We start from the raw sequence: 23919 nt of genomic DNA, 5'->3' as shown, positions 1-23919 counted from the left end.
TTAAAAGGGATACTGCAAAAATTCAGGAGAGAAATTCTGGCACAATTGAAGTCAATGACTTTCTCCAACTTTAGGGAGCAACTCTTATCCCAGTGAATCAATTTTGTAAACTTTATTTCAATCAGTGTAGCTTGTCCCAGGCCCTAAATACAGCTTGAAAATGGTGAGGGTTTTATCCATAAGAAATCCTCTATACTTCTATATTTAACTTCTGTCAACTCCAATTTTTCTATCAACTCTGTACTAAAATACTAGTTTAGACATATAGATTCATCTGTCTCATCCTATTTGATCTGCCATACCTCTTTTTCAGTAACCTCTATATCCCAACAGACTGTAGTCAAGTTTGAGACTCAGGGTGTTAGGTGGCAAGAAAGATATAAACCCATATACCCCCTTCCACTCTGCTTTTTGATGGCTAGCATTACTCATAATTAGCAAAGAGACAATATTGACTGAGACCTTAAAATAAATTAAGCCAATATCACAGATAACAACGTAATCTTCAACACTGCATAAAATGCACCGCAAAAATTAAAAAAAAAATAAAAAATTAAAAAGTGAAAAAAAAAATGCACTAAAGCATAACACCTGCAAGTAATTTCTGGAAATTTCTTCACTCTATGAAGATTACCAGTTTCCTGAGAAGGCAGCTTAAAATGTAATGATCTAAATAGGGTAGATATTACTTAAATGTACAAAAAAAAAAAAAAAAAAAAAGGAAACCTAAGTAATCAACTCAAGAAAGCCTGCTCTGGCACTATAAAAAGCTTTCTGAGAAGTGTGAGCACTAAGTGGATATTTAAGTGTTGTTTTTACCCCAGCTGCATTAAGTGCATTTTGTCTAGGTACATTCAGCAGTTACAACACTAATGATAGAAATCGATATAAACATGTTATTTCAATATAAAAATAAACAACATACTGGAAAATGTTTATCAGGGAGTAGTCTTAACTGTAGTCTTTAAAAAAATAAAATTCCTGTTTTTCAAGTAGCCCTTAAAATAATTAGACTTTCTGTTCAGAAGTATGTCATCATGATACATTTTCTAGTTCACATCTAGTCTCTCCCAGGTGACTTCAGCTTCCAGAATCCTGAGGAAAACTGAGTAAAATCTGCAGGCTTTGGCAGGAAAATTCGTGTTCAGAATACAGAAATATCAAGATAAAAATTCAAGTGATAGTCATCATCTATTGACTGTTTCACTGTGCTAACTGTATTATTTTTGTTACAACATTGTTGCAGCAAAATGAAGCGCTCTGATAACGAAGTATGTAATGCTTTCCTGTCCAGAGAGCAGAGAATCTTACCATTCGTGCTAGTACAAAAATATCCTCTTCAAACAAATGCAGCGGTACACAGCCTGCGTACACGACCATTTCTGGCTGGGTTGGTACGGGTGATTCTACACAGAGAACATCAAAATGCTTTAGAACAAGGTGAGCAGTAAAAAAAAATGTAGCTCTACCTCACACTAGATTATTGTGCTTTCTCTGCCTTATCTTTATTACTATGTTCTTGGTCTGACTGTTATTTTATTCAAAAGAAGACCTCATTGTAATGCACTTTGAAAAGAAACCATGGATAGAAAAAAACCCCACCTCACTTAAATCATCAACAGTATTTGCATATTTTGCTTATTTTACATAAATGAGTAACAGAAAATACAATTTAAAAATGAGAGGTCAGAGGTAGCTTTCAACTACTTTTTTTTTTTTTTTTTTTTCAAAACAGTAGATACTAGCAAAAAGAAAATAATACACATAATCCACGTAAATGGAGTAAAAACATCCTGATTGGTCAGTACTAGTACACTGCTTCTCACCAGTGAAGGCAAAATTTGATCTTGCCAATAAAAGGACCCAAAGCCAGAGCTCTGGCCCCTGCTACCAAGGCATACGGAGACTGAGATAAGTAATTTGAGAGACATAGTGCCTGTAAACCAGGGTTACTGCTCTCACTTCTGTCAAGTAGGTAAAAAAATGGAGGTAATGATGGCTGCCTCAGAAAGTATGAAGCTCTTTTCCCACATACGTTATAGAAGCTTGTTTGCCCATAATTCTGCTATAGACAAGGAATACAAACAGAGGCACATTATTCCAGGAGGTATTTAAAAGATGTGTAGATGTGGCACTTAGGATGGTTCAGTGGTGGGCTTGACAGTACAGTCTAACAGCTGGATTTGATGAATGTAGAGGTCTTTTCGAACCTAAATGATTTTATGATTCTATCCCTATCTAACACAGTAAAATTATCTGTCTTTCATTATTCCCTTCAGCTTCATCTCAAATATAAGAAAAATGCTTCCTCTGTTTAGTAAATATTCAGCTGGAAGTTGCTGTAAGAATAGGTATTTTCTGTGAAATGAAATAAAACAAAACTATCTACATGTAAACAGGCAAGCGCCTGGAAAATTTGATTTAACAGATCTAAAATCTATTTATTTAGAGGGTATTCAACATTTTATTCTCAAAGTACAATATATTTGCATCTTAAATATTCTTCCAGGAATTCAATTACTCAATTAAATATAAGCTAAAGGCAAGTAAAAGTTACTTTCCAATGGATTCTTAATTTTTCTCACTGCATGCTTGTGATATCCATGTTAACCACAGCTCTTGGGTTAGTTGAGCGTTTCAACTTATTCAAAAGCAAGGCTGTAATTAACTTTCATCTCAGTCCTTACCTGAGAGATGAATATCTGATCGATTACAAACACAGCAATATTAGCTGTGATATCCTGCACATTACAGAACAGTATGTGCCACAAGGCATACTGATCTCATTGCATGTGAGAAGTATTTCTCAAATGAAAGTATTTAATCAAATACCAGGTGGAAGGCAAAGCTGTCATACTCAGTCCAGATGGGTTGTGAAATAAAATGTCTGCAGGGCAGACAATAAACAGCAATGAACAAATTATTAGAGCATGCAAATGATTAACTAGGCACATCATATCCACTTTAACAATACTATGACAATACTAGTACATTATGCTAGTAGCTTTAAAAATTATATATTATTTGATGTTTTTTTACTGTGAAAAAATGAGGATGATGTATGCAAATTCTTTGGCACCAAGTAATGATGATTAGTGTTGATTCAGCATTTGGGGGAAACTGGTTAACTGATAGCCTTGATAAAATTGCATTATTAGATGAAAAATGTTATACAGTACAACAAAACAGATTCCACAAAGCCTATTATTTCTATCTATCAGTGTGGATATAAGAATTCTGCAGTGCTTTGTTTAAAACTTTTTGAATCCATGTAGCTACTTATGTTTCACAGTTGCAGCTTTGCAAATTCACTTGCAGAGAATGAATACTAAACAACCTGAACAACTGCTTCAGTCCCTTTGAGAAGACAAAGTAAGACTTGAATTGATCTATGTAAAATACATATCCAACCATTTAAAAAGAAAGGCTAGGAATTAAAGTTGTTGGTTTTAATAGATCTTAACCATTTTTATTTGTTTATCATATGTTTTGCATATGACTTGCAAAGAATTTTCTCACCCTTAATGTTTCTTTTAAATATTTATCTATCAAACAACAGTTGATGGTGTAGTTTAACTTTCCAAGGACTAATGATGCCAGATGAGGACCACAAAGGTAATCTGAAGGCTGGAGAACCTCTCCTATGAAAAGGGCTGAAAAAGTTTGTGATATTCAGCCTGGATTGAAGAAGGCTCCAGGTGAGACCTTAGAGCAGCCTTCTAGTACTTAAAGAGGAACTTACAAGAAAGCTGAAGAGAGATTCTTCAGGCCATGGAGTGAGAGAACAAGGGGCAATTGTTTTAAGTAACCCCTCTGAAAGAGGGCTGGCTTAGATGTAAAAAGAAAGTTCTTTACTATGAGAATGTTGAAGCACCAGAATAGGTTGTTCAGAGAAGATGTGGATTCCTGGATGTGTTCCAGGCCAGGTTGCACAGGGCAGAGGACTGTGAGAAATCTGGCCTAGTGGAAGATGTCCCTACCCATGGCAGAGGGTTGGAACTAAATGATCTTTAAGATCCCTTCCAACTCAAACCATTCTAAGAAAACACATCAGTTGGCTTTCAATATCCTGATCATCAGGCATGCAGCTCAGATGTCAACTTCTGCTTTTGTGATAGGCGTGGATTAGCTTTGCATAGCAGAAAGTATGTCTTCGTTTTCTGTGTGCTCTTCAGAATGGACATAAATATCGAGGAATGATAATACACATTTAAAAAACCAAAACATTAGGCTTCAATCCATACTGTAAATGAAAACTCTTGAATAGGTAAAAGAAAAATTACAAAGTTATGTGACGTCTATCTCATTGCCTCTGATGATTACAGGTCTACTTGTTTGACTTCCAAAACTTCTAAGTATAAGGATAATCTCAATATTTCTGTGACATAGAAAATATTACCTTTAATTACAGAACTTCTGTCAAAGCACAGTGGCATTAGCAAAATACATGGTTGTTTGTAGAACAAACTTCCAAGTTCCTAGCTAGTGCCTTTTCAAATGGAAGAGTGTTCTCTTTCCAGCAGTTCAGAAATTATTAAGAAACTCAGTAGTTTGGAAACCTAAATAAAAGCAGTGATTCTTTATAGTAACAAGGCAACTGGGTACCTTGTTGCATATAGGTAAAACCTTACAAAAGGAAGGCCTTGCAAAACCATGGCTCAGTCCTGCTACTTCAGCTAAGGAGAAAAGAACTATGGGAAAGTGACTCAGCTGAATTAGAGGTAGAAAAACAAGTTATGTAACCATCACATGTCCACATCGTGTGCATGGTGGTTAGCTGAATTATGTTTGTTATGATTTAAAAGTATGTAACTGATAATGGGCTAACTGCTTAAAAGGCCTGGTTTTTACAGTAAAGCAACTCTCCTCTGCACCTGCATGGGAACCCCACATCACTTTGGACACTCACCTCACAGTACCTCATCTTATATAATTTCACTGTAAAACTCCTCATAAAACAAGGGCATACTCTAAGTATGAAAGGTTTGTTACCAGAAGAAAAAGCTGCTGAGTAGAAAAGTGCATATTTCTATGTTAAAATGGGTCAGTAGGAACATACGAATTGTCTGCCAAAACTTCTTGAAGACTGGCTGACTGATAAGCCAAAGGACCAAAGAGTTGGTTGCTCTCAGGAAGACTTCAGACTGACCATGTCAAGGGATTGTTATGCAGCTGGATCCACACAACTGGATGAACAGAGAAACAAGTTCAATGCTTCAATGATCCCACAACTCATACTGCATTTGTGGGGTGCAGCAGGCATTTGTGTAATATGCAAGTGATTCAGATCTGCATATGTTTGTATTGTACCTGGCTGGGATTGAGTTTTTATCAGAGCAGTCCTCATGGTGCTGTTTTAGATACGTGACCAAAACACTGGGGGTAACACACCCAGTGACTGCTGAGCTCACACACCAATAAAACTGTTCCTCACTCCACAACCCCAGCAAGAACACTGGGGGCGGGCAAAGGGTTCAGCCCTCATTCTCTGCCCCATCCCACTGTGGGGAGGGAGCAGCTGGATGGGTCGCAGCTTAGCTGCCATACAGCATCAACTCACCTCATCAACTATTATAGCCCACACAAAATCAAAAGCCTGTAAGAGAAGTCTCCAAGCATTTAGAAGTAACTGGTACTTCAATATGCCATGAATAACAAGGTAATGAATATACAATGCAATGAATACAGATGGTTTAGCCAGTTTAAAAGTCAAATATAAATAATATCTAGAGTAATTAAATATCTCTTTAGAAATAGTCCATATTTTTCACAAAGAAGAAAAATTCCCTTGAAGTCAACAGGTAGAATGAAAACTTGAAGCAGCGAAATAAGAACTTTTGTCGTGGTGGAAATGAAACACTTTTCAAATATATATAAAAAAAAAAAAAAAAAAAAAAAAAAAAAAAAAAAGTTGCTGCATTAGTTAAAGTCATCATTACAAAATTCCACCAGAACAATTCAGGCACTTTTACAACTATTGCCTCTGGAGTCTGACTTTGAATCAAGGCCTAGTTTCAGATGTTATTTTATGCACAACAATGGTTCTACTGTCCTGGGCCACTCTGCAGGCCATGTGTAAAGTCCTTTTTTGGCTACTCTCACAAGAAAAATGCATTGCAATTGAGTATTATATCAAACTACAATTCCTTTTTTTTTTCTTGCAGTATAATAATCTTAAATTTGCTCTGTTGCTATAGAGATACCTACTTCTTACTCTTCTCCAGAAGTCTTTTTTTCCTAAGTTTGAAGCAGAAAAGAGTTTTCTGATCAATGTACTTGAGCCCTGAACTAATAATCTTTCTAAATAACCTCTTCACAGGACACTAATTGTCTTTCAGAAAAAAGCATAAACTGTGCTTTAAGTGGCAGAAAAGAACCCTAAAATTCATGTCATTTTTCAAATGGAAGCACTGCCTCTTTTTTTTAATGTTCTTTCACTCATTTTGTACAATTTTTGTACACATGTACAAGAATACATATCTTGGATCCTTTTCCTTTGTTTTGCCATTATGTGCTTGAGTACTAGCTAGTCACATTACTTATATTCACATAAAACATCTCAGTTCCTATTCCATACCAGCTACATTAAAGCAAACTATAGTCCTGTAATATATTTTAAAATTCACTGCTGTTTAACTCATTTAGTGGTATGTAAGGCAGGGATTTAAATAAATATATTTGCTGATGACAAGCCACAATCTTAGTTTGCTGTAGTTTAAAATAATTTAAAACACTAATTTTAATCAAGATTCAAATCAAGAAGCAGGATTTATGTAGTATATTTCATTTTTACTTTGCAGTTATTTCCCTTAGGAGGATGTTCTACCTATTCTCACCTACTGATTTGCAACTGCAAATTATTCCAGTTAATAACTGTTTTTTGCCGCTAGTCACATGGAAATGACACATTTATCCAAACATAAGTAAAGCCAAGAGCATATGAGCTTATTGTACATTTGTGAAGTTCTACAGTTTATGCAAGTGAATTTGAAATATCTTAGTTGATTGTTTAGCTGTCTGATTAGTATTTACTTCTGTTTTTTTTAAAGAAATGCATTTTCTTGAGATTTTTGGGAAGTTTTTTAAGCATTAAATATAAATGCACAAAGCAAGAATTTACCTAATTTTTGTGCTCTTATGAATATATCAATACAGAAATTAAATTAATCGCTATGTATTTCCTGGACAAAGATTAGGAAAACAGTAAGACTTACATCATGGAGTGAATTCTAACTAATATTTCTGCACCATTGCCCCCCACCCCAGCTCCCCTGCCCTTCAACAAAGAAGCATTCCTGCTTTTTCCAATTGCAATTTAGTGTATAAAGTAGATATTGAACAAATAAATTATGAAAGAGCTGTTCTGTGTTAAACACAGAACAACTGCAAAACAGCTTGCCACTAAAACAAAGTACTGAAATATACTATTCTTAATCTATGTAACAGATTAGGTCAGAATGACTTCAGCATGTAATGTGAGCTATAAACAATTACAATTTAAACTAAATAAAAAAGTAACTATAACTTCCCCCCATTAAAGTTCAAAACCAAATTAGAACAAAGCCTTTTGCTTTACATATAACTCCAGTCTCTATTTTTAGCTTGAAAACAATAGGACTTACTTTCTTCTAAGTCCTCAACACCTTGGGCTTTTGCCAACTTTCCTGGAGACTGAAGTGCTACCTTTTTTTCTTTCTCTCCTCCTTTTTTTTTCTTTCCTACTTTTTTCTGCTCTGCTTTTTCTATTAAGCAAAATAAAGAAGAAATATTTTTCTTTCTCAGATTAAAATCGTATTAAAGCATTTGCACTGTATGACATTTGATGACTGAAATTTTTTGATGAATTTAAAAAACAATCAACCACAAACTCCTTGAAGTCAAGAGTTGAGACACAATATAAAACTAATATAACTTAATTAAAATAAATAAAAATAAAAAGTAGTCCTTAAGATGTAAATGACTATTTACTGAGAAGGAGCCAGGAAGGCTTTGGTCCCATTTTTTAGTTATTGCACAACTTTTATTTTCTTACCACAGTGTAAGAAATCATTGTATATCTGACACTGTGCCAAATATTTTCTTCATGTTCTTGCTCTCATGCATCAGTAGTTACAAAAAAATTTCAAATAGACAATGCATAGATTCCCAATCGATATGGAATTAGAAAGTCTCTCACAGTCCAAACGTTCTTTGAAGCCTTAGAACATAGACTACAGAAGGACTTCTTAAATGCAAAAAAATCCCAACCCATAGAACCATTGAATGGCTTGGGCTGAAAAGGATCTTAAAGATCATCCAGTTCCAACCCAGCCTACAGTGGGCAGGGACACCTTCCATTAGACCAGGTTGCTCAAAGTCCCATACCAGCCTTGACCACTTCTAGGGATAAAGCAATCAAATTCTTTGGGGAACCTGTGTCAGGAGCTCACTATCCTCAGAAAGAATTTCCTTTTAATATTCAATCTAAACATGCCCTCTATGAATTTACACCCATTCATTCTTGTTCTATCACTACATGCCCTTGTAAGAAGTTCCTCTCCACCTCCCCAGTAGGTTCCTTTTAGGTGCTGGAGGGTGCTCCAAGGTCTCCCTGAAGCCTTCTCTTCTCTAGGCTGAACAATCTCAGCTCTCTGACTGCCTTCATAGGAAAGGTTCTATAGCCCTCTGATCATCTTAGTGGCCCTACTCTGGACTCGTTCCAAAAGGTCTTGTGTCTTTCTTGTGCTGGGACTCCAGAGCTGGATACTGCACTCCAGGTTGGGGTCTCAGAAGAATAGAGTAGGGGAGGAGACTCACCTTCCTCATCCTGCTGGCCACACTGCTTTGGGTGCAGCCTAGGTTACAATTACTTTCAGGGCTGTGAGCACAGACTGTTGACTCATATACTGCCCCACATCCACCAGATCTCCCATGTCCTTCTCTACAGGGCTGCTCTCAGTTCTTCTTCCCCTCTGTACTCCGCCTCAGACTGTCTCCATCTAGGTGCAGCACCTTGCACTTGCACTTTCTGAACCCATTAGATTTTCATGGGTCCAATTCTCATTTGTCCAAGTCCTTTCGGATGGCATTCCTTCCTTCCTCTGTGTAAACTGCACAACACAGCTTCACAGAATTGTTCAGGTTGAAAGAGACCACAGTGGGTCATCTGGTCTAACCTCCCTACTCCACCAGGGTCATACTAGAGCACATGGCACAGGATTGCATCCAGACAGTTCTTAAACATCTCCAGTTTAAAGGCATTCCCAGTGAAGGAGAATCTACAACTTCTCTAGGCAATGTGTTCCACTGTTTGGTCACCCACACAGTAAAGTTCTTCCTCATGTTCAGGTGGAGTTTCCTGTGCATCTATTGCCTCTTTTTCTATTGCTCAGCACCACGGAGCAGAGCCTGTTTTCATCTTCTTGGAACCCACTTTTTAGATACTTACACACACTGAGTCCCCTCTCAGTTGTCTCTTCTCAAAGCTGAACAGGCCCAGCTTGCTCAACCTTTCCTTCTAAGAGATGCTCCAGTCTCCCAGTCACCTTAATTGCCCTCTCTGCTGAGCTGACTCAGGAACTCCATGTCTCTAATGTGCTGAAGAGCCCAAGACTGGACACAGCATTCCAGATGCAGACTGAGTAAAGGGACAGGATCAGCTCCCTCCACCTGATGGCAAGGCTTTTCCTGATATATCCCAGGACATCGTTATCCTGCTTGACCCCAGGGCTGCTGGCTCAGGGACAGCTTGTTGTCCACCAGGACCCTCAAGGTCCTTATCTTTCACGGTGTCATGGATGGCTTTTTGTCATCCAAACATTAATCCCAAACATCAACAGAACATGTGAACAAAGCTTTCAGCCTCAGAGTTGGAGACTACAGAGCTGTATTGTGACACAATCGTTGCCTGATTCTTAGCTATTTCAGCTACTAATAGGATTTTTAAGACTTAGGCAGAATTCAATTTACTTAGTTTGCTAGGAAAAAAAAAAAAAAAAAAAAAAAAAAAAAAAAAGAAAAAAAAAAAAAAGAAAAAAAAAAAAAAAAGAAAAAAAAAAAAAGAGAGCACCCTGTTGGATGAATAACAGCGCTGTTCCCAGTGGCATGCCCATTCCATACTCCGAAATATCTACCACACTGATTGCTGGGTCAAAATGATAGCAGGATTTCCTAAGAAGAGAGAATGCTACCGCAGCCACGTAACTTCTAAGACTTCTATAACACTTTTGACATTGGGACATAGCTTTTAGGGTTCAAAGTGAGGAAGTCAGACTTTTCTGAAAATCTAGGAAGAAATAGAAATTTTAGCATAGGATTTGTATTTTCCAAAAGCATGAGAAGTGGTCTGAAATTGCACACAGGCCTTCAAGATAAAAACAGCAGTTAAGAAAACTCAGTCTCAAAACAATGAAGAATAATACACTGGAACAAACAAGTTTCTAAATAAGTTTTTTCATTTAAATGTAAATAGGATTAGCAGCTCTTAAAGAAAACTATTGCCTACACCTAGCAGCATAAAAGAAAAGCTACAGTAAATAAAAATGCAGGTAGCCATTAGAATGTATTTGTCACAACTCTGTAGGTAATCACAATTTACAACACCCATTATGAAATGTTTAATTAATTGATGGTCAGAGAAATGTTGCCTTTGGAGAAACTGTAACCTCCCTGATTGGTATCTCTCTGCAAGGAACCAGACTTCAGAGAAATGGCTGTGACATGGATCTGAAAAAAAAAAAACTCTGCCAAAAAGTGAAGCTATTTTTATAAAATAAAAGACTAGTATTACTTCTAATGTGATCTATAGCTAAAGCAAAAGTATTTTGAATTTACATCATTGCAACATGTTTAGTGAAATAACAAACCCTCAGAGCCGTATGTGGCAATATATGCAAAATATACTTATTTGAAACAGAGATGATGTTAAACTTATTTATGCTTGGCCTACAAAGATTAGACTGCAAAATTACAGACCTTTGCTAACACTATTGGCTGTCTCTACTTTCTCAGTTATATCTGACAGCTTATTCACAGATGAAACTTCACTTCTGAACTCTGAGTCTTTGGTCTCTTCAGGTTTTGTGTCATCCTGAGCAGCCTCAAGCTCTGAAGCCTTCTTCTCTGGCAACTTGAATTCTGGCACAATCTCCTTCAAAAAGCCCCAAACTTTGTCCAGGTATTCAGGCCTTTAAGAGAAAACACAAATGCATATGTCAATGGTAGGGATATTTCCAATAAGAGAAGAAAGTCTGATTTTCATTGAGAAAACACTATACCATAATTGATAGTCCAACTCGAAAAAGTGCTACCGGGTTATTTTAGCAGATATTTTAGATAGAACACATTGTATCTGAAATATTTGTTGAGACAGCTTATAGAAAGACACATAAAAAAAAGATAGGATATTTTATTTGCATGCATGTATAACCACTTTCTCAAGACTTTTAGCAGATACAAGTTATGGCAGAGAAACTTGCAGACCACTTTACAACTATACAATATAATATTGTGTTTTTAATTCTGCATATTAAAAAGCCTCTCAAAGATACTTACAAACTGGAAAAGTTTTGATATGACATAACAGCTGCGGTCATGTTAGTTTTCCACAGAAACTCAGTGATTCCAGAAATAATCTCAAACAGGGCCATGAACAAGTTTCATGCAAGCTAACTGCATTCAACTTTTTTTTACATAAAGTAAGTGATTGTAAAATGAGCTAAAGTCATCTCATACTACTATTCCAAAAACTCTGTAGTATTCACATTTTCATATTCCATGATACTATATACTTTTAGTAAGTGAATATTGTTTTTGCTGTTGAAGTTGTAAAATCAACTATAGAAAGAAAAAAAAGGCTACTTAGATCTTTAAGTCCTTGAACTACATACACACAACTATAGGACACCAATATACCATATACTTAAATTGCAAGAATAACTTGAGCTGTAAAAACTACTGAACAATGGAAAAAAATATTCTTTGACTAAATTTATTTAATAGTGAAATATGGTTAAAAATAAACAATTATATCTAAGTCAATTATATATAAACCATAACCATATCAAAAAGGCAACAAGGTGTAATTCAAAAGAAAAAGTCTAAATATTTAGTATCATTATCCAGCTAATTCATTTAGTAAAAAGAATGTCATGCTCAAAAGCCAGAATGTCTTTCTTTAAAAATACAAAATGAACATAAAACATACAGGAAACAAGAAAAATGTTATTGTCGGTAGGAAACTTTTTTTTAGTTGAAAGTAAAAGTTCTGCCAACTGTTACAATTTAAAGGGTGGAAACATCATACTAGCTGACATTGATTCCTTCCAAATTCATGACATATATTTTCTATGGTATATTCAGATTTTATAATAATAATATTATTATTATTGGCAGACATTTTGTAACTGCATACTAAATGAGACATAGTTTTCTCTAATCTTGTTTTCAACACACTGTTTAAAATCAGTTAAATTAATTTTGTGAAGAATAGGCATCAGCATGTTAAATAGCTTTTCAACGAACCATATGACTTAAAACCAAAAACACAATAAAATTGCATTTCTCAAAGGTACATTTCCCAAATGCCTGAATTATAAACCATTCACTTTCCAAAATTGATGGTGAAGGACTTTCAGGGATCAGCTTTATTTTTCATAATGCATCACATAATTAAACATTAAGCAGCTAATGAATAAATTGTTTAATAAAAGAACGCACTGGAGAGGAATAACTTCTGGTATCCATCCAGTCAGTGTTTGTAGAACTGTAAATTCCTCCATCTCTCTTTTTCCAGTTTCATGTATACTATAAGACAAAAGCAGACATTTCACAATTATAATGTAACCAATACAGTAAACTCTGTAGTCTACATTATTTTCTGTAGGAATAAGACCATACACAGAATAGATTGATGAAAAACAAGTAATTACTTGCCATTTTAGGAGTTTTCCAAAGCACTACTGACTACTCCTCTACAAAGTCAGTGCCTTTGCATCAGGTTCCTTTATTTTAGTGTTCCCTCTGGTACAATGGAAATTTTTTTCAACTTAGTTAGCAAGCATACTATATATACTTGCTCACAGTTGCAGGGTTGGAGATGTGGGTTTGAAATGCCTTGTGTTAAAATAGGGTTATGATCCTACAACTTCCATTTCCTAAGCAGCTTCTCTTACTCCCAGGTTATTCTGAACAGGCTGGTTCTACTTCCACTCTAACAAAGTTCATTCTTTCAAACTGACACTCTGCTACTCTCTGGAGAGGTTTCCTGGGATGACCAAGTCCAGAGATGCCAGCACTTGTATGGCTAACCCTTGTGCTCTGGAGAAATGCAGTATTTCAATCACATTCCTGCAGTTTCCTAACAGGCAACTCCTTAGCCTGTGTAAACATACTTTAGATGACTCTAACAAACATAATTTGATATGATAAGAACAGGGAAGCTTCACAACCCAGATGAATGTTTTGAATTCTTTCCTCAAGATTATTCATCTAAACTCTTGGTGTTCGTTGCTCATTTCATAGGAACCTGTAGCCATAATCATCCATCACTGTATCATAGGTCACCTTCTACTTTTCTGGTCACTTCAAGGGAAGTGGATCACTGTACATGGCAGCACAACTGTAGCAAAGGTATCAAAACCAGCCCATAAAACTCTACTGTCAATATTGGCTGAGTCAATACTCGTCAAGGCTGACAATAACAATTTCACTAAGGGTTCACAGGTACTTCTGTTTAGCAGAAAGCCGTATGTGCAGTTTCAAGGAATAATGACAAACAAATGAAGCAAATGATGAGATTATTCCATTTCTTTGTAAGTTTTCTGTGAATAAATTTACAAACACATCTAAAAAGGAAAGCCTGCACTTTTTGTAATCATAGAAGATTATGTTTTACTGATTTACAGTGTCAGCTTTGGAAGTGTACAATTTTCATTGCAAAAATTTAGCAAAATATATTTCCTATATATGCTAAATCAACTCTTTGCTATTACCATGTGCCTTCACAAAAAGCAAAAGTGAGATAACAAAACATACCTAGTATTTGCTAACTTAATGATAGCTTTGGCCAGCAACATTGGCCAAAGTTCATTTTGGCAGGTTGTAGCTGGTAATAACAAATTCTCCTCTTCGCTGAAAGGCATAGTGTCATCCACAATGATCTTTCTCCAACATCCCTGGGACAGGGGAAGGGGAGGAAAGCAGAAAGAAGAAAAATTAATTTGTGGGCTGACAAATGAAAAGTATCTAAGAGAACTTTTAATGCTTTCCCAAGAATCCAATTCTGCTGTAACTTGATTTGCATCACAGATGGCTTTAAAAGTAGTTCTCACATAATATATGAGAAGCATGGAAACAGCATTTTATTACTGCTCTGACTTATTTGTTTCAGAAATCAATTTAATTGCCACTATTTCCAAACATATTTCATCGCATACGTGTAGTACATCATGTGCATGCATTCATTGCTGTTTCTTCAGCTGCCATGACAGATGCCTCAGAAACAGTAATGATTAAAAAAGGCTGAACCAAGATAGCAGCTTTTAAATGCCTCTCTAGGTCTCAGTCTGGAAAATACTTGTACATTTCTGGGATAAGAAACAAACAGGTAAGACAAAGTACTGATATCTAAAATAACAAATACTTCATTAGTAAACTGAGCTAATATTCCACAAAATAATATTGTCTAACATTCTCCAAATAAAAGTGTCTCTCCTAGTGATGAAGTTATAATAAAAAATAGGTAGACCAATACCAAGTACTTCTGCTAATTCACTCACAAAATGATGAAGAATGACCAAATCACTGAAGTGTCCAAAGTGTCCAACATGTGTTTTCAGAGAGTGCAAAACCCTTTCTCTGCTTGTAAGTAAACTATGGATTCAAGCTGAAATAACAGTTGATTAATGCTATGAATTCTATAGGTCTAAGAGGAAAACAAATTTAGGCCAGAGGGTATTAAAAAAGCAAATATAGTTTAGCTTTAAAACAGCAAGAACAATTTTGTGACAACCAAAACAAAATATTTAAACTTCTCTAATTTGAAAAGGATCTAGTCAGTGATATGATCGTGTATCTCCTTGCCAATAATTACTGAAGATTTCTAAGGAGAACAGTACAAGTTGATAAATAAAGGAAAAGAAACCAAAGAAAATTTTAAAAAATGTGGGGCAGATCTACAGATGGAAAAAAATGAGAAAAAAATAATTACAGAAACAAATTCAATAAACTCCAGGAATGCAAAGTGAAAGTAGAATGTGGGGTAGAACTTATATATTTTGCCAATTATGTGAAAAAATATCATCCACAGGTTTGATGTCATGCGCCACTATGCCTTCTGGACTCAATGCAGAATATTGGTGAAATCAGTTCATTATTCTTCCACCTTTTGCCCTCTTTTTCATTTAATTTTCTACTTTCCCCTATGAAATCCTTCTCCTCCATCTCTTCTGATATTTGTCTTTCCTTCTTTGTACATTTTCGCTAATCTTCCAACATGTGACCCTCTTTTACTTTCTGTAAACTACAGCTGTATATCCAGAGGAAAAAACCCAGAATAAACAAACAGGCCCTCCCCCCAAAAAACAAAACATAACAAACAACAAAAAAACCCAACCCCCCCCAAAAAAAACAAAACCCAAAAACCAAACAAACCCCACAACCCCCCCCAAAAAAACCAACCCAAACAAACAAACAAAAAAAACCCCCAAAGAAGTGTGACAAAAACTGACAAAAGTGACAAAGAAAATTAAGCATGCTTGTAACTCTTAGATATGCTTTACAATTTAGTCTTTTACCACATGACTACAAAATACCTGCAGCATTAAATCCACACTCAGAATAATGTCCTCTACTGAAGAACTTGAGCAACGCAACTTATGCCTTCTCAAACTCATGCAACTCCTTTCTCTATGAATATAAGTTATTCCACATATGGAGGCAGCAGTAAGGGATGAGGAAAGCATGGGCATGTTAATCAGATGAGTGTTCCCCTTTCAGGGAAGTCACTTTCAAGTTTTCATTTCCAACTGACTGTCTCAAAAATATTTTCAACTTTGGGCAACTGGAAGTTTAATAGGGTTAGTTACAGGTCTTAGAATGCTGTGACATTTTCTGTTTCCAAAAGACAAATGTAACTGAAATAACTCCAAAAACATCGATAACTTTTAGATGTCAGTTCTTTGTTATGTCATTATTTCTTTATTAAAGGTCCAATGTGCAATTAATTGTTCTCTGTTGGCTGCCAAATATGTTAAGAAGTTATTGTCCGTTATCTTTACAAATTCTTGTGTTGTTTTAGTTTTACCAGTACATCTTCAGAAAATGGTACTCACACTTGAAGTATGTAACTGTCTTTAAATATGCTTAGATACAAATAGGTCTGTAAAGACAGACAACTACTTAAACATAAAACCAAAAATTTAGCCTAATACACCAGAAGTGTGGCCCACACGTCTGACTCAACTAAGCATTTGCATCAAACCAACAAAACTATAAAATATTGTCTTCTCAAGTAATAACATTTATCAAGCCACAAGATGTACAAAAATCATGTGAACCGTAAGAGCTCTTTTAATTAACAAGTACCAACAATTTCTCAGTTTTTCCACTCCAAAAAACCTATGTATTTCCAATAATAAAATATAAGTCCATTAACCATTAAAATTTGCCATGCTAGCTGCATCATATTTTTATATTGTTGGAGGAAACTACTCACCATCCAATAAAGTTTCAATACATATTTCCCAAATTTATTGTACAGTGGTATGTGATCCTTCGTAGCTTTACATAAGGCATAAATGTGTTCCCAAGGTTTCCAAACAAGTGTGGGTGTTTCACTATTTAAGAAATTTTCATTATGCATCCTCCAGACAACATAGATTTCACTTACAATCCATCTCATCAGCTAAAACAAGAAAAAAAAAATAGAAAAAAAATCTTTTTAAGTAACACATAGTTCAAAACCAATCAAGTTATATTATAATGATCAAAGAATAAAACTAACCCTGTTGTAAATAAAAAAGTGAAATAAAATATAGCTAGGGTTTAATGGAATAAATAACTTCACTGTTACAACTTCTCCTAAAATCATTACAATACCTATCTACAATAATGACTTAATGAAACTCAGTAAAAGCACAATATAAATAAATTTATTCATCATTTAACAAAGGCTAATGAAAAAATACAATCTTAAAAGAAATTATGGAGTTGTCACTTCTTTAATTTCTCATTAAATAGCCAGCTTCTAAAAATCAGTATTGCCTTCAATAGTCATTATTTGTACACAGTAAAAGAAATCCTAAATTATTTAATGTACTTAGTAAATTTTAAAACTTAAAATAACAGCTTTAACTGATCATGCTTTATACTTGTGTTTTATACCATGCAGATTTCTGATAGATGTCATACTTTAGCAAGTATTACCAAAATCTTACAATGATTTATATAAACTGGAATGAAAAAAAGCTTTTATTACAAGAAATTTGCCCTAAAGTTAATTAGCAGTTCTACAGATGCTCCAAGAAACTTGTCCTAAAATAAATTAGTGGTTTTGTGGACATCAAAATTTACATGACCTGTCTTCTGCTGTTTCCTCCCTTACACCTCTGGGGCTGAATTCTGAATTTGCTGTGTCAATGTACTGAATGAAACTTTTTTTAAAGGAACATTTTCTCCTTTTTAAAAAAACATTAATGCATTTCCACCTACCTCGCAACAAAATATGTGCTCATTTGCTGAAACAAGGTCAAATGAGGTTTCATTGTTGACTACCACAGGAACCTAGTACAAAGTAAATTAGTTAGGTCCATAACTAAATTATCTGTAAAAAAATAATATTAGCATTTAACTGCAGTGAACATGCAAATGTTGGACACCTGGCAAACATTCACTGCACATTTGAAAACTAGAAGTGATCATCTTGTAGATGGTTTGGTATTTCTTAGTCCTTAAATGTAGGTTTCAAATTCTTAAAAAATTATTATTATTTTTACCAGAAGATTTAAAGAGCATCAAATCAAATAATCACATAAGTAAATTGGATGCTCTCAATTTCTAAGAGATTTGAAGTTCTGCATTTAAATCATGATCATACCACTGTTTCATACTTTGAGATACCCTTAGCCACTCACCAGGGTTCACAGGGATTGATTTGCTCATGGCCAGTTTGACAATGATGTTGTCCGAACAGTGACTTTATCAAACCTTTGGCTGCATTACATAGTGTTCATGACTATTTCCTTCTTGCACTGCCCATTTCCTTTTTGTAAGCAATTTAATAATAACAGACTGGGAGTGCAGTTTATTGAACTAAATGTATCAGTGCCTCTCACCATATACTGCTTCATTCTTTGCTTACCACAATAAATAGTCTTGTTTATGCTTTGTTTTACAGTTAAAAATATAACAGGTAACAAATAATTCTTAATAGCCTTTCATTGCTTGACATTTTCACTAATTTTTATATAAAAAACTCTGGTAATCATTGCTTGTGATGATCCAAAATATATTGGACCAAAAGAAGCAACAATGTTTTAATCAGGTCCTAAAGAAAAAAAAAAATCTTTTTCATAGTATTCTAGACATAGATTGTAAAAGCTATTTTTAATACAGATACATGTTTCCATGACTTTCTGGGCAGCCAGCTCTCTTGCCCTCGTTCTTCAGATACCTCCACTCAGTCTATGCATTTTGGCAGCATTTAATATTCAATCTTTTTGGTCCTGTCAATTACTCCTCTGACCTCCCCCTCTCCTTCCATTAAAAATTAAACTTAGATCTGTTCAGTGTCTAATTAATAAAAAATGGAACTGACAAGCTGACAAAAGGAAAAGTGACAAGCCTGAAAAAGTTGGAAGGGTGGTCCAAGTGCTTTAAAACGTCAATATTTCATCTGATGTAATTCATGTAAACCCTTAGATTAGTAACAGTATTGGAGAACACTAACCTTTGAAATGGGAGGCTGTTTATTTTCTCTGTGATTAATTTTAAACTTCAACTGAATAACAACTATGCATAATTTTAAAATGTAATGATTGTCTTGTAGACAACTACTGTCAAAGACATGGACATGTACTCTGTGTAGCCCAGAAAAATATGATAGCTGAAGTGAAAAAAAGTACTGTAGTTCTGGTAAAGTTAGTTCATAGTTTCATGACAAATACAAATACTTCAGATACCTGCTCAATAGAAGCCACAGCTGGAACATACAGAATTTGTTCTGTACCCATGACAATAATTCTTAAATCAGGAAAAAAAGAAAAAAATACAAACACAAAGAAAAACAGAAAGGCATCTCTCCATCCAGTTGTCTTCCAAATTTATATAGGAGTCAAAAAGGGAAGCAGATGTGGGAGAATACACTATCATGATGTTTTGCACCAGGAAGTGCTGGTCCATGGTGATCTTATCCCATTAATATGATTCTGAATAGTATAATTGAGAATGCTATAATTACAGTTAACTGTAAAGAATGGGGTTAGTATAGGTAATCTTACGTCCTTTTAGACACTGAGAAATCTGTGTTGTGTGGCATCAAGCAGACCTCTGATCCATCTATGCAGCACTCTGTACAGATCCCATCCATTTTGGTTTTACTGATCTATGATACAATTTGGCCTGTGAAAGGATATTCTTACAAGAAAACAACTCCACTGACAATTTCTGCCGTAAAATGAAAGGGCATTGAAGAACTTGCTGCTGTGCCTACATCAAGTCAAGGAGATGCAGGTGATGTAATTGCCAGTAAGGAGCAGGAGCTGCCTACAGGCTCCTCCATTACCATCAGTTGTGTGAGCTCACCCTGGGCCCAGGGTTTCCAGCCCTGTGTGCAGCACAGGTGAGCTGTCACACAGGCCACTGATCCCTCATGTACACCAGTCTCCAAGACAGGACTGACTGTGTGTCAAGTAGCTTTTATCTGCTGAACCAACTTCCTCTGCTAATTTTACTCTACTTTTCACAAGTTTAGCAATAAGCATTTTTTCATCATGACCTTGCTTGTTTCTTACCTCATTTGTTAAAAACTCTTGTGGACGTTTCCATGAATGCACTTTTAAGGATGCTGGCAACTTGATTTTCCCTTCAGGATCATCAAATCCAGGCTACATGAAATAAGCATGAAAAAATGACCACTTAATTACAGTATTGTATCTTCCATGAGACTTAAAATAATATATTGTTCAGGATAATGCACTTAAGGAGAAAAATAGCATAAAAAAGAACTATTAGTACCTACAAGTGAACAAAAAGAGCCCAAAGCCCAAGATGCAGCACCTACACTGTTCAGAGAAGTTTATGTGGTGTACACTTTCTAAGAAATCTATATGAAAATATTCTTTTTCTTTTCCCCTTTCAGAAAGAGCTACAAAAATGAGCTTAAATTTAGAATCAATTACTCTTCTAACAAGTTATTCCTACATACTTTTTCTAACTCCCTTATTTCTACAGCTTTTTAAGTTGAGGACTGAAAGTAAATATCGAAAGTAATTATTAAGACACAAAATAAGCATGTTCTATACACATAGCACTGCTATAGAAACCAAAGAAAGCTATAATTATACAGCATGAATTAGCCCTTTAAAAAGAGAGGGTCATTTTCAAACGTGCATTTTTGAAGCGATGCTTATCCTCCTTGAGCACAGAAGGCACCCAGGATATATAACAGTTTACTTACTGGCACAATGGAGGATGAGGACATGCCTCTGATACAGGTCATATCCACTGATAAGCTAATCAGTTACATGGTTAATGCCTTTTATTTGTGCCTAGATCTTAAACAGCTTTTAGGCATATTATACATCAGTGTGTGTTCCACAGTCTACGATGCACTCTGTCTTCTACAGACCAGAGGAAGAGTTGCCAGGAACAAAACTCTGTACTTTGAGTCCTTAATGATTAAAGGAAGGCAAAACAAAGTACATCACAAAAGCAGAAAAATCAAACACTAACCAAAGACTCCTAAATAATCTTTCCCTCATATTTTTTATTTGTTAGTTTCTTTGTGTTAGTTCCTTCAACATAATAATGTGCAACAAGTTATTTCAGCACCTGAAGGAAAAAAGATAAGCTGGAGGGGGGGCGGGGGTGGGGAGGGCAGAGAAGGAATGTTTTAGGAATACTCTATTTTTTTTTTTCCCTGAAAGTTTAAAGAATGTCTTGGAGCCTGGACCATACAAAACTGTATTGACAGAGTTTATATTCTGCTTTCAGAGACATTCAACCCTGACTTCATGGCATAACAGGAAAGTTTAGCTCTTAAACACTAGATAAACCAGAGAAAGGAGGCAGATGGGAATGACATGACACTAAGCAAAGGAAAAAACGAAACAAACAAAAAAGAAACCAAACAAATCCATACCTGGAAAGATCAGCCTTTCTTGAGATTAGTATTGCAAAAAGTGTTTTGAAGAAGAATATTGTCAGTTTAGCTAAACTTGGCTGAAAAAAAAGTCAAGTTTTAACTCGTCATTTATTTAAGGTGGCTATAAGAGACAAGTGCCAAGTCTCAGGGGTTCATGCTCTAAGGACAGAAGTCGCAGCCACAAGTTCAACAGGAAGGACATGGAAGAAATGGGCACAAGAGACAAAGACAAGGTCAAATGCACAACTGCAGCAACACAGTGCACTGCTCTAAGAGAGGGCATAGTGTACAGGTGCTTGTTAAAAGACCTTCAGTGTTATAAGGAAAGAGATCATTTCACGTTGATTTCTTCACCCATACGAGAAAATAGCACTGTTTATATTCACGTTCCAAGGGTACTCAAAGGTCCTGGATGACATTATTAATTTTGTTTCCAACTGAAACAACATAAATGATGTTGAATTCTGGCTACCTTCTTGGATTGAAAGAGGTCACACTACAAAATACATTAGATCTGTAAACTCATCTGCTGTGACTGATATATAATTCCTTTAAACCTGTAAAATAAACAATGTTTCATACAGCTTGTAGCTGAACTGAAGAGTCCAGTGAAGAAGACAGAACATTTCTTGTGCTAAAATAGAAGGAAGATTTTCAGATATGGTTATTTTGAAGTTTATGTATGACAGTAATGTCTGGTAGACCAAAAAAATTAGTGCTAGATAAATGTTGAGTACCGCACAAAGACACCTTATGTGGTAATGGAACAAGAAAATGACACAAAGGGAAATTATTTACTTGCCAATTAATGGCAGTATTTGATACAGAATGTATACCTTCTCTCAAAACAATACTTTGACCTCACAGGGATATAATATAGTCAACCTTGGATTAAGAATAAAACAATATAGGAATATATACAGAAACCAACATAGTACACAAGGACACACTCATAAGAAACACATGAGCATTGCAGAATTTATAAATAGATAAATTGTTGTAAAATAGATGATAAAGCAAGGTACTGAATGCATTTTAAATTTCAAAGGAATTTTGAAGGAGTAAAACACTATGACACTTTTAATTCATTTCAGAGATGGAAAACAGAAATTTTTCTGCACGTATCAGGTCCTTACTTTCTGCAAAGTCATTTTCTACATACTAGAACTGCAGTGCTTCACACTCCCAGAAACTGCAGCATACAAAAGAAAGTACTTCAACATCCATTTTTGCCGTAATGAAGACGGATGCATCAAACCTTTGAAGCCCACAGAAACTGCAGTGCCCCGACATAATGCAACAGTTCAGCTGTTCCCATATACTCAGTTCTAGTTATGCTATGAAACAGATTTGGAGATGTATTTTTTTAAACCATTAATGTACACATATTAATGCGCACAGATATAAGTTCATTTTAAAAGCAGCAAATAAAAATGCATGATACTTCTGGTTTATTTATGTAATTTAGTAAAGAACTAAACATACTAAAAGTATATGATTTAGAATTAATAAGTTTATCAGTATCACATAATTGTGAAGTTTTTACGAATACTCTATTAAATACAAGTACAAAAAATGAAGTGGAAATAATATGTGTCATAAAACTTACTGAAATTTGACCTTTCCCAGGCTTTTCTTTTCCAGCTTTTCCAGTATCCCATTTTTCTGCATTGATATCTGCATCATTCCATTCTGGCCAAATAGGAAATTTGCTCTTCTCCTGGGAAGCAGCTACCTTGGAATGCATAGGTGGCCTGCAAAATACACAGTGGCATAAATAAAAATGAACAGCATTATTAGACAAGGGTAGTAGGAAGACTCTTATATTTTTTTTAAATGTACTATAATAGAAAAATTAGTATTTTTAACTACATTAACTTTTTTGTCACTAAGGTAAGCAAAGCTATAGAAGTGCTCTGATGGTGGATGTACAACTGACACTGAAGAAGACCTCAAGCACCAGCTAGTTAGTAGCCTCTTAGTGCACTGACCTTTTCTCTGTACCCTTCCCCTAGTCAGCTCCACACAACACAGACTCCTTCTCTCTACCCTCTCCTAAGTCATTCCGATCCCTTACACTACCATCTAACCCTGTCTGTCCCTTGCACAATTTACCCCTTCCTCCTCACAGCACGGCCAGCACACTCCAACTAACTCCCTACCAGCTAACTCACTTTTTTATCACACCCATAGCTGTGAGGGCAAGGCTGTTCCCACTCTGTGGCAATTAACACGGCTGCAATATATCAGGGGCAAGATTGCCTTCAGGATTCCCTCTCTCTGTCCTCCCACAGTGCTTGATGTTGTTATTAGGTATAAACCAACAAAATACTTTAACGAGTTTACACAAGGAATTCTGCTGAAATAAATTGGGAAGCTGAAGCACAAAGCCAGAATTTAAGGACAGTTTCTTCCCTCCTCTTTTCTTGTGCTTCAAGCCACATGGCTTTCCTTTTTCTCTTGTCCCAGTCTTAGCATTCATCACTCAGTTCAACTCACTCACCCATCTGAAGGCTTTCATTTCTTTTTTCTGCCTTACTTTCTCTAAATAACCAGAAGGAGATGGCCATGGATAAAAG

The 23919-nt window shown here is 35.5% G+C and overlaps 1 protein-coding gene across 1 annotated transcript in view; it reads right to left on the bottom strand.

Annotated features, from left to right (window-relative positions):
- The window catches only part of ADGB (androglobin), an 85329-nt gene extending 62239 nt beyond the window's left edge, over positions 1–23090 (bottom strand). The window contains exons 1-8 of the mRNA XM_066315637.1: positions 22950–23090; positions 19989–20081; positions 17689–17760; positions 16694–16882; positions 14014–14153; positions 12697–12783; positions 10954–11165; positions 1312–1406 (exon numbers count right to left, since the gene is read on the bottom strand). Of these exons, the coding sequence (XP_066171734.1) occupies positions 1312–1406; positions 10954–11165; positions 12697–12783; positions 14014–14153; positions 16694–16882; positions 17689–17760; positions 19989–20081; positions 22950–23087 (1026 nt within the window). The 5' untranslated portion in view covers positions 23088–23090. The remainder of the gene's footprint in view (positions 1–1311; positions 1407–10953; positions 11166–12696; positions 12784–14013; positions 14154–16693; positions 16883–17688; positions 17761–19988; positions 20082–22949) is intronic.
- Positions 23091–23919: the final 829 nt, after the last annotated feature.

Source organism: Sylvia atricapilla, chromosome 3 (assembly GCF_009819655.1).
Source record: "Sylvia atricapilla isolate bSylAtr1 chromosome 3, bSylAtr1.pri, whole genome shotgun sequence".
Classification (NCBI taxonomy): Eukaryota; Metazoa; Chordata; class Aves; order Passeriformes; family Sylviidae; genus Sylvia; species Sylvia atricapilla.
The sequence above is the reverse complement of the archived record's forward strand: the minus strand, read 5'-3'. Positions and strand labels throughout refer to the sequence as shown.